The 11,542-nt window shown below is 31.1% G+C and overlaps 1 protein-coding gene across 2 annotated transcripts; it reads left to right on the top strand.

Annotated features, from left to right (window-relative positions):
- The first annotated feature begins 390 nt into the window (after positions 1-390).
- LOC132734575 (uncharacterized) lies at positions 391-5,991 on the top strand. Of its 2 annotated transcripts, none has more exons than XM_060721348.1 (4): positions 391-485; positions 1,914-2,093; positions 2,948-3,136; positions 5,233-5,991. In XM_060721348.1, exons 1-4 carry the CDS (start codon positions 468-470, stop codon positions 5,635-5,637), a joined length of 792 nt encoding a protein of 263 aa, XP_060577331.1. In that variant the 5' UTR covers positions 391-467; the 3' UTR covers positions 5,638-5,991. The 2 variants fall into 2 exon arrangements, with proteins under 2 accessions (XP_060577331.1, XP_060577330.1); XM_060721347.1 differs by having other exon boundaries at positions 463-497.
- The last annotated feature ends 5,551 nt before the right edge of the window (positions 5,992-11,542 follow it).

The raw sequence follows: 11,542 nt of genomic DNA, 5'->3' as shown, positions 1-11,542 counted from the left end.
GAAAGTTATTGAATTTCACTTGTGGCTTCCGCCACTCATGAAATATTTATTAGCATACCTCTCTATGTAGTTTTAGTACGTCATGTATTCTTCTACTGTCAAGTCTTTTATTAAGCTATATTTTTTCTACTATCGAGTATATCTTTTTATTCAGATACTTTTTAATGTTTAAACAGTCTCTTTTATGTAGTGTATTTGTAAAGATTGACTATAATAAGTCATCTTCATTTTGGTCATTTTTACAGTCGCTTGCTTCGGTAATTAAATAGCTTAATATAAATTGTCGCTAATGTTTCTTAATTATAAGGCACAGTACCCGGGTCTGTGCTTTTCATATTTTACATGCAATACGCCCGATAAAGTGTGTAATTTATTAATAATTTGGTCATTTGAAAATGCAGTTTTCCGTACCGTAATGCACCACGGTTTGGGGTTACGGTTGTTACAGAATTTATAAAGGTAAAAAAATGGCTGCGCCCTTGAAGGTGAGAACCGTCGTAAGATTTACTTAGATCATTTATATGACACTTTATTGCCAAGACATTACATTTCATTTTAAAGAAACTTTATTTTATTTCGTTTCGAACAATTCCACTAGATCATAGTTCGAGAATAAAGAATTTTGCATAGAACTTTGACATTTTATCACATGTTTTCGCGATAGTAAATGTTTTAGTGAATAAGATATGCTTACAGTTTACACAAAAATTCTTTTGCTTCCAAATTCATGCTAACTTTCATGAGAATTCTGAAAATGTATTCAAAATTAACATGTTGTGGAGTGAACAAGTAAAGTAATTTATACACTGCAAACAATATGAACTAAAATTTTAAATAATGTCAAAAATTATATGCAAAAATAAGCCTTAGTGTGTTAGTCACGCCAGGGTCTTTCAAATAGAATGGTCTGGAGACGGGCCAATTTAACGAAAAAAGCTGTCTCGGTTGAGTCATGTGATTGGGTTATCTACCGACCGTGATCTGGCATAACACATCACCATTCAAAAATCAAATTATAAGATAATGTTTTGTTAAATCAATAAGAATAACTAAAAACTAACCCTGACTACATTATAATATTCACGTGTAGTCTATAGCCGGGCAAGCCAAAGCCCGGACCCGCTTCGCGGTGTCAAGGTAAAAATCTACTGCTCATATATGAAAATAGGTCCAAGTTTCATGAGCTTTTTTAAATTTATGCATTGTTTAATGACAAAATAAAAATTGATTTTACAGAGAAAAGATGTTATTAAATTGTATCATGTAAAAATATTATAATCTTTCACGATGTTATTTGCAAATATTTGATGTTTAATTTGATTCATTTTCAAAATGGCGACGTTTATCGGCAAATATTCTGAACAAGTAGTCTATGTTTTTCAACAAATATGGCTTTAAAAAACATTATTTTCTGAAATATTTATCATTTTTTCGCAAGTTTAAAGATTTTTAAATAACATCATGACATTAAATTTTTCATTTTTGCTCTTGTATTTTCTTCTTTATAACTCATTTATTATTATGTAAGTTAGTGTAATAACTTTACAGAAAATAGACCCCATTGGAAATAAGCTTTTAGCTTAATGGGCAATCCTAGGGTTACATAGAACATACTCATTAATTAATCTGATAATTATTTTTGTTGCATTTATGTGTGTGTTTTTATATATATACAAGTTGATTACTTGATATCTGTGATAAAATTGTATGTGTATATGTCTATCATCCCTTAATAAATCGATACGATACGATGCAGTTTTGTCAAAAATCTCAAATTAAACTTGCTTTTTTACTTCCCAAATTAGCAATTATTTTAGTGATAATTTTTCCAGAAATCAAGAGTGTAAGGCCTCTTCCCAATTAAGTGAGAAAAATCACTGCATACTTTATGTATTGTTGTATATGTTTTACAGGCACAATCTCTGGCCAGACTGTACACAAGTTTGAGACCATGTGTATGTGTGAACAGGTACATGTCCAGTAAAAGAGACAAACGAGATGACAAACCGCCTGCATGGGCTGCACGCCAAGTTCCAACCGGAAACACTTTCTATTCTATGCAACTTTCAAAAATGCAAAACAGAGAAATATGGGTAAAAGCTTAATATAATGATACATTGCCAAATTGAAAAAAAAAATGTTATTGTTTATAGTTGATAATAGCAGTCTGCAAAATTAGCAGTTGTCCTATTGCCCGAGACAACCATTTTTGGGTCTGGACAACCAATTTTTAAATGTTTACTTGCGCGATTGTCAAGTAAAAATTTGCAGAAAGTATTAATCAAAATGTCAAAGAATAGTGATAAATTGCAAGATATCAAATACAATTAGTGTGTTTACATTTATGACTGTTTCTCACTGAAGATAAGTTTGCAGATTTGATCAATAATTGCTTGGAGATGTTCTGATGAAAATATTCGGGCAACCTGTTTTTACTTAGGACAACCAGATTTTCTTGAATTACTTGCTCGAATGACAACAATTTTTAAATCCTAATTTCACATACTGTTATAGGAGTTATTCTGTATTTGTTCACTTTCATATGATCATTTTGTTATCTTTTAATTTTTGAAAGATTAACAATAGGAACTAATGCTGAAGGTGAAACTTACATCACAAAAGTTTCACAATGTTGTGCACAAGTGCAGGGCCCTCATTTCACAATTTTTGCACCTTTTCAATGAATATATATTTTCCCTAAATTAAAAAAAAATATTCCCCTAGAAATATTTAAAAAAAAAGTTGCCAAAAGCAGAAGACACTTGTTGACAGACAAAATTTCACTTTTTCTTAAACACAAAACATAACATGAAATTCACCAACCTGAGGGTCATAGCTCCAGTCCCCTATAAGGTACATGTAAATAGGGCCCTGATGTGAGCTTAAAAGTTCTTTATAATTTTACATGGGAACTATCCCTTTTAATGACACATAATTTTATTTTCAGAAAAGACGTATGAAGTATATAAATAGACCATGGGAGAAGATTGTGATTGATTACAAGAAACGTCAGGAGGATACAGCTGATAATCCTCCCGAGGATGCTCCATTACTACTCATGGTCAGACAAGTGTCAAATCTATGGGGAGTTCCTTATTACCTAAAAGATGTTCTTAAACGACTTGGTTTTAAAAAGGTAACATTACACAGCTCATCTTGAATAGCTGAATTATTTCCTACAGCTTACTTTATTAGTTAAGTAACAGATCGAAATATATTTCACTGAATGAGAATCAGGTGTAATATTTTCTAGCTACAAAGGTGGCATCTGATGTAAAGTTAAATATAATTTGTTCTTACATACATGTATGTAACAAGCAAATTTTCTATTTATTACATGCTTGTTTGTTGAGGGGTATTTACAAATAAACTGCATAAGCTCACCTACATAAGGTCACAAAATGTCAAAGACACAATGATTTGAATAATAATTCTATGGGATTTTTACATTTACGTTTCATTTCAACATAAATTGTGTAAATATTTGTCTACATACTGTATGATGGGTGCCAGGGATGTTAGATTGCTGCAGAGATGACAAACATATAAAATTTAGTAATCTACCATCACTAGTGCTGGAAATACAGTGTGATAAAATCACCTTAAAATTATCAAGATATTATTTACAATTATATAGCAAGCCTGCATAGCTCAATTCGTTAGAGCACGAGATTTGTTATCTTAACATTGTGGATTCGATTCCTGGGCTGGCCAACTACAATTACTAATCAGTCTTTTGGATGAGACTTTAAGACCATGTCCCGTGTATGAGTGCTTAAACACGAGTATAAATAAACTCAAATACACACACATAACAGTTATATTTCAGTTATCTACTTACATGTAGAATCATGTAATAATCATAAAAGCTGAGTTATTAGCAATCTCCCGTGACCAATTAAATCTACTGCTGTTTAACTATTCCAAAGATAAAGATGGAATGAAAAGTTGAATTTATATAGAAATTTCATGCCACAAACTAGTTTAATTATGGTTAGTTATAAACTGGTACCAGCTTGTGTCTAAATTATGTTTGGATCTTCTTTCAAAAAAGCCTTTAGTCCTGGCATACATTATGATGATACTTATTGTGGTATAAAATATGGTAAATCAAATAGTACAAATTGCTTTATATTTGACTAGGGGACACTATACTAGTAGTAGATTTATATAAGCATTTAGCACAAAGCAGACAATGTGTAGAGATAACATTTATACAAGACATTATTATTGTTAATGTCAAGAATGTTATGTCAACATCAAAATATGCTTCTTATCAGATTGCCGATGTTCTTTCTCTTGTGAATCATAGATTCGAAAGTGTGTCTTTAAGCTTATAGCTTCCTACACAATTGAACTAAAATAAATTCTGTATAAACCAAAATATTTGCTTCTTATTTCTTCCCTTCAATACAAAGAAGGGTTTATATTGGAAAGAATGCAGCCCTAATTATGCCACAAAATGACTTAATTTTATTTTATTTAGTACTTATTAAGTTGCAATAAAAGTGAAAACACTTGGACATGTTTATTGTTTGTTGAAAGCTCACTTTTTTCAGATTTTTACAATAAAAAACTACTCAAAGGATTTTTTAAAACTATTATTCTAGGTTTAATTTAAGCTCGATTGTGAAACAAGTTCTTGCAACTTATATAAATCACTTTCGAGTCCGCTTCCTGGAACCAACCGAGTACTGGTGTCATATGAAGGAGCATGCAGGTTGTGACCCGATGAGGGCTCTGGGTTGAAAGGAGAACTATTATTGTTGAATATGTTTTTTTTTTTTAACAAATTACAGTAAAGAACATATTCAAGAATAATAAAACAAATGTCATTTACTCTTATTACTGCCACACCCCAGTACTGTAAAATGTCATTTCTTAAATTTAGAACAAGTATATGTTTTTACTTTACAGTTATATTTACACTTAGCACCAAAATGATCTTGAATGTTAGCCTCTGTATATTCTGTGGACAAGTTCATCTAAAAAATTTAATTTTAATGATAAAAAATGGTTGTAATTTTTGTAATATACTCACCAAAATTTTTGAACACTGATGTTTGTATTATTTTTATATGATTATGGTCATGAAATACAAGTCAATAATGCATTTAATGGTGTGAAAATTTTGATTGTGGATTGTCTCTGAACTTTCTGTTCAGTATGTTTCGCAAAACTATTTTAATATCGCTGCCTCTAAATGACCAAATATTTTGTTTTTTTCTTCAGCAAAATCAGATTGTTATATTGAAGAACAAAACCTTGACATGTTCAGATTTGAGGAGAGTGAAGCACCTTGTGGAGATATTTCCGGTCACATTTCCTTATGGTATGCCCACATCAGAGGAAGATCTGGACCATTGTTACATCACAGATAATGGACAGTTTATAGTGAAGAAAAAACTTGAACTTGTCGACCAAATTGAAGATATTAAAATATCTGATAAACTGCCCGAAAATAAATATGAAATGAAACAAGAACATATAGACAGATGTTTGGAATATAGGAAAATGAGGTACCAGATAAGTCAGGAATATTTCCAGACAAAATACGTCTACGAGAAAAACCAGGACAAAAAGGAGCATCGCTACAAGGGTGATCAGAACATTGGATTTGATAAAATATGGCACTAATCTGTTCATAAGAGAACAAAGTTAAATAATTAAATTAAAATGCCCATGTTTTGTAGGTGCCAAGAGATTAAATTATCAAATAAAATTCCATAAATATTGAAAGTATGTTGCTCCTAACATATCAGAGACAGCATCTTGTGTGCAAGCTCTTGTCTGTTTTGGGTGTTTCAGTTTCACTAAAGCAACAGAAGTTATGTTCGAATTTTGCATACATTTTAGATTGTTATCAAGAGTTACTATGTATGTTAACATCAGCAATGTTCTAAAAATTAATGCAGGAAATGTTTCCTGCAAGTGACATGTAGTTCCATGTACAGTTAATATTTTTAACAATAAATTCAAATATAAAAGCAATCGGTTTCTTTCAAATATTGTATAGCAATATCATGAGCATGACTGCACCAGTCCTGCTCTTGTGTTTCCATTGTTAATATGATACCATTTACGTCATGTTGTAACTGTTGGTAACATCTTTTGATGATTCTAAATGCTTTATCTTCAAATCAAGTTTGGAAATCTGATGAAATATAAGTTGTTCAGTTGGGAAGCTGTATATGTAGGCTTAATATTCTGCAATTTTTGTTAAAACAAAGGAGTCGTGAAATTCTTCGTACCTCAATTCTGCAGCAAGAACAGTCCGGCAATGAAGTGTTATATTTCTGGTATTTTACGCCCATTGTTCAAATTACATGATTCATATTATGATTTCTTTTTAACATTTGAGTTTGTTGACATCCTATTTCAAAGTGAATTTGATAAATATAATACATTTTTGTATTATCTTATATGACATGCTTACATTTGAGTAAAAACCAAACTAAGAACCAAGATATTGATCTCTGTTATGAAGATGTTAGTCTGTTCAACACACTTTTTCATCCTATTTCAAACTAAACTTGAACTGTATTGTGTATTGTCATTTTGACTTTAATTTCTTATGAGTTCTATACAAGGTTTAGTGACAGAATGTGAAATTAAACGTTTGGTCTCATGGTCATCCACTGTGTAGCAGAATTAAAATTTCTACAGAAAAAAGTACAAATTAGATTGCAGGATGGTTGTTGGCTCATTTAGTGAACTGCGAACAATGAGTAACAATAAATCTTTGATGCTTTTCATTCTGTTCCTCTGTGGTTAAAACAACAATGAGGATAACAGTTATGCAGCCATTAGTTAGGATGTCCTTGCCTGCTCTAGCCTGTATTATGTATAGGATCTGACAGTAAAATTGGCATAAATGAGTCGCATACTAATAATTCATTGAAAAATTAATGTCACTTTATCCTCTAAGTAACTAAGAACATCAATGATTGGAACCTTTGTTGATGTTATTGTCTTCTATCATACAACTAATGTTATCTGCCATGCTTACATTTTGGTCATCATACAGTTTCCTATTAAGTCCTTGATATAAAAGCTGCCAATGTGAAGGGTTGTAGTTCTGACATGGTTACATTGATCATCCTTATGAAGATTTTTGTCTTGTTTTCATGCTGATTAACACTTTGGTCATATCTGGGTCGTAGCCCCATCCACCTAACAGGCTTTTCTGGATAGTTAACCAGTAATTGCTTAAGGCCTCAACAGACGGTAGTATTTAGTTGTACAACACTAATTAGAGATAAAGATGTACAATTCTCAAAGCAATACAACACTTGCATTCAGACGGTAATTCTGTATTGTAGGAATCATCTCAGGTTTCCCTTTAAAATAAAGTTCCCTCCCAATTGATCCCACACATAGTTTACTTTACTCACTAAACAATTTTTTTCTCCATGAGTAATGATTAAAACACCTCCATTTTTAAAAAAAAAAATTGTGGAATTTTCTTTTTAATGAGCAGCCTGACCGAGACTCAAACCTGGGACCCTCGGAATACCGTACTGCGGCTCTACTGACTGAGATATCCGGCCGCCTACAAACTACCTCCACTGATTAGAGAACAGTTCAATACCGTGACATAATCATTTTCGGAACAATTTGGGATTCAAACATACCACAACTTTGGGTCTCCTGAAGAGTTTTTCAACATCATTTTTTGCTCCCCTTACTACTATGTTTACCTTTAAGCCCTAATTGTTCTGGAATTCATTACACTCATTATCAGGAGATAATTTGGTAATCTGTTACTTGTCACTGTGGGAGGTCTGTAGAAATCTGTATGACAAGATTTTCAAAATAGAACATGTCCTATCCCTTACATCTAGACTTAAAGTTAAAGAATTCAAGAAATACATGTAGCCTTCACACATTAAGATTTGCGTGTACATCTTAGTTTTAATAGGTGTTGTACTTCAAAATCCTACCGTCTGTTGAGGCCTTTAATTCTCCCCAAGATGAAAAGCCCTTCAATTTTACTTTTATTTCAAAATTTCAGTGATGACAAAACCCAAATGACCTTTAAAGACTCGGGGTAAAAAATCAATTTTTTAAAAGGGAAAATTCCCCCTTGCCACGGGATTGAACGGGTTTTAAAACCCCCCTTGATTATAACTCCAAGGGTAAACCTTTTTGGGAGCTAAGTGGGGAAAATATTTTGTTATGGAGATAATTCAGAAATTGGCTGAATAAGATAAAAATAGAAGAAAAAGTGATTTGCAGAAAAAGAAAATCATTTTATATGTGTTTAAAGCTTTCAAAAATCATGTACATGATAACTTACATTTTGGGAAATTTAAAATTTTAGATAAATTTGCAAGGGGTTTTGAAAAAAAGTGATACTATTTAATCGAGAAAAGTTTCCTAGAAATTAAATTTCTTGAATTTACTCAAACAATAACAATTTATACTACATGTAATGAAAAAAAAAAAAACAACAACAACTTGTATAATTCTATGAATTTTATTGCTAACACAACAATTCAAGTTTTGAGTCAAAAAATCAAATTGTTACATTTTAATTTATTATAACATTTAACCTGTTGATTTCATAACCTTATGATAACTTACTGGAAAATAGAGAAATTTACGAGAAATAAAAAAAATGGTAAATTTATTGACTTTTTAATCAGGCCAAGAAGTTTCTGCTAAATTCAAATTAATTAAAAATGAGTGAAATAATTTTCACTTGAAAATTGTGTAATTAAAAAAAAAAAAATAACAAAACAACAATTGCTGTCAGTGTATGATACAAGTATATGACCAACATTTTGCCTTGAATCACCCAGTTCTTCCATCATCTTGTCTATTAAATGGGGACAGTAGCGTAAATATCAGTAAACATTGGACATTATCCTGGAATATCCCTAATTTTAGATTTTCTCTTAAATTTATTTTCAAGTTTATGAAGCTTGTTTTTGGTTACTTTAATTTGTTTGTATTGTTAAGATATTACAGAATTATACTAGATTTTTACAACACAAGAGACACATGTTTTATTCATCATATTATAGCTTGCGTAAGTTGTGTACACAGGTATTACAAGTAATATGTATCTTTTCAACATGACAATTCCTCATTTATGATTAAATCATGATCTTTTGAATTTATAAAAGTTTTAACACACATACCTATATGTAAATGTACACTTGGGGCTCAAAGGGAAACTACTCTATGGGTAAATAGTTGCCTAATGAAGGACATCATATAGTATTCCTATCAAGTCCTTGATATAAAAGCTGCCAATGTGAAGGGTTGTAGTTCTTAAATGATGAATGTCATCATCATTTGGTGTACTAGAAATGTTATTTCAAAAATAAAAAAGAAAAAAAACATTAAGGACAACTCAAACAGTTTTGCAATTCTTCATGTTATCATACTCTCACAGATCATTCAAATATTTGACATAAGTGTACCTAAAACAGACCTGGTTACTGCTTTAAACAGGTTGATAGAAAATTAATGTGGAGATAAGAAAAAATAATCTTAAGGTTGGAAGGACAAATACTTGTATCATACTACATATAGCAATTTGTATAGAACTGAATTATCATCACTAAATATTGCAATTTGTATAGAACTGAATTATCATCACTAAATATTGCAATTTGTATAGAACTGAATTATCATCACTAAATATTGCCATCAATATAGAACTGAATTATCACTAAATATTGCAATCTGTATAGAACTGAATTATTATCACTACATATAGCAATCCGTATAGAACTGAATTATCATCACTAAATATTGCAATCCGTATAGAACTGAATTATCATCACTAAATATTGCAATCCGTATAGAACTGAATTATCATCACTAAATATTGCAATCCGTATAGAACTGAATTATCATCACTAAATATTGCAATTTGTATAGAACTGAATTATCATCACTAAATATTGCAATCCGTATAGAACTGAATTATCATCACTAAATATTGCAATCCGTATAGAACTGAATTATCATCACTAAATATTGCAATCCGTATAGAAATTATCATTACTACATATTTTGTATTATGTAGAACTGAATTATCATTACTTCATACCCATACTTTATATTATATAGAACTGTATTATCATTACTACAGTCATACTGTTTATATGTAGAACTGTATGAATCATTAACAAGACAGAGAATACAATCTCACCAGGAGAAGATAACTCTTGCAGAGGATATATTTTACAGCAAAAACAATGTTTAAATAAAACAAAAACACTATAACAATATTTACATATAATGACAAAACATCTCCCAAATATTAAGCTTTTATTTACCATTAATAATCTGAATCGAGGAAATTGTAACACCAATTTTTCCTATCTCCAAAGGCAAACATGTCAGAGGAAGAACAATAAGAACATATTGGTGAATGCTTAACAAATATAACATTTTTTTTACAGAATGTAATTCAAAATTTCATATTTGGCCATAAGGCTCCAAATGATGTCAAGGTCATAAATTATGCAACATTAAGAAAGATGTGATAATATTTAGGAGATGTTTTTATAAAATAATAAAAACAAATCATATAACAGGCATACATTGGTGTCTTATTATCATAAGTAAATGAAAGCCCTTGCTTTTATAATATGGTAGTAAATATATAATAAAAACATGAAATTACATGGAATAAAATCTCTACCATCACTATATAATATATATATAGTGCAGGATGGTAATCAAATTACAAACATGAACAAAAGATGGTAGGAGATCAAACATGGGCTATAATAAATTACAACATATATAATGTCATTACAATTTTACCCTGCTTAATTCTTGTAATGGACTGTTCCTACTTGGAACAGTTCATTAATGATCTCAAAATACTAAAATTAAGCAGTCAACATTAAAATATTTGATCTTTTGGTAAGGTCTTGTACCCAGGCCTGGATTTATACCAGTTGCAATCACTTTATAACAGGTCGTGTAGCTTGGCCTAGATTTACACCAGTTGCAGTCAACATTATATTAGGTCATGTACCCGGGCCTGGATTTATACCAGTTGCAGTCAACATTATAACAGGTCATGTAGCTTGGCCTAGATTTACACCAGTTATAGTCAACATTATAACAGGTCATGTAACCAGGCCTGGATATATACCAGTTACAGTCAACTTTATAACAGGTCATGTAGTCAGGTCTGGATTTATACCAGTTACAGTCAACATTATAACAGGTCATGTAGCTTGGCCTAGATTTATACCAGTTACAGTCAACTTTATAACAGGTCGTATAACCAGACCTGGATTTACACCAGTTACAGTCAACATTAAAACAGGTCATGTAACCAGGTCTGGATTTATACCAGTTACAGTCAACTTTATAACAGGTCATGTAGCCAGGCCTGGATTTATACCAGTTGCAGTCAACTTTATAACAGGTCATGTAGCCAGGCCTGGATTTACACCAGTTTCAGTCAACATTATATTAGGTCATGTACCAAGGCCTTGATTTATACCAGTTGCAGTCAGCATTATAACAGGTCATGTAGCCAGGCCTGGATTTATACCAGTTGCAG

This window comes from Ruditapes philippinarum, unplaced genomic scaffold (genome assembly GCF_026571515.1).
Source record: "Ruditapes philippinarum isolate M1 unplaced genomic scaffold, ASM2657151v2 ctg7898_1_1_1_1, whole genome shotgun sequence".
In the NCBI taxonomy this organism is placed as follows: domain Eukaryota; kingdom Metazoa; phylum Mollusca; class Bivalvia; order Venerida; family Veneridae; genus Ruditapes; species Ruditapes philippinarum.
The sequence above is the reverse complement of the archived record's forward strand: the minus strand, read 5'-3'. Positions and strand labels throughout refer to the sequence as shown.

Coding starts and splice junctions, on each gene's coding strand:
- LOC132734575 (XM_060721347.1), top strand. CDS start 468: ATGGCTGCGCCCTTGAAGGTGAGAACCGTC. Junction 498..1,913: donor CCTTGAAGGTGAGAACCGTC/GTAAGATTTACT, acceptor TATGTTTTACAG/GCACAATCTCTGGCCAGACT. Junction 2,094..2,947: donor TGCAAAACAGAGAAATATGG/GTAAAAGCTTAA, acceptor TTTTATTTTCAG/AAAAGACGTATGAAGTATAT.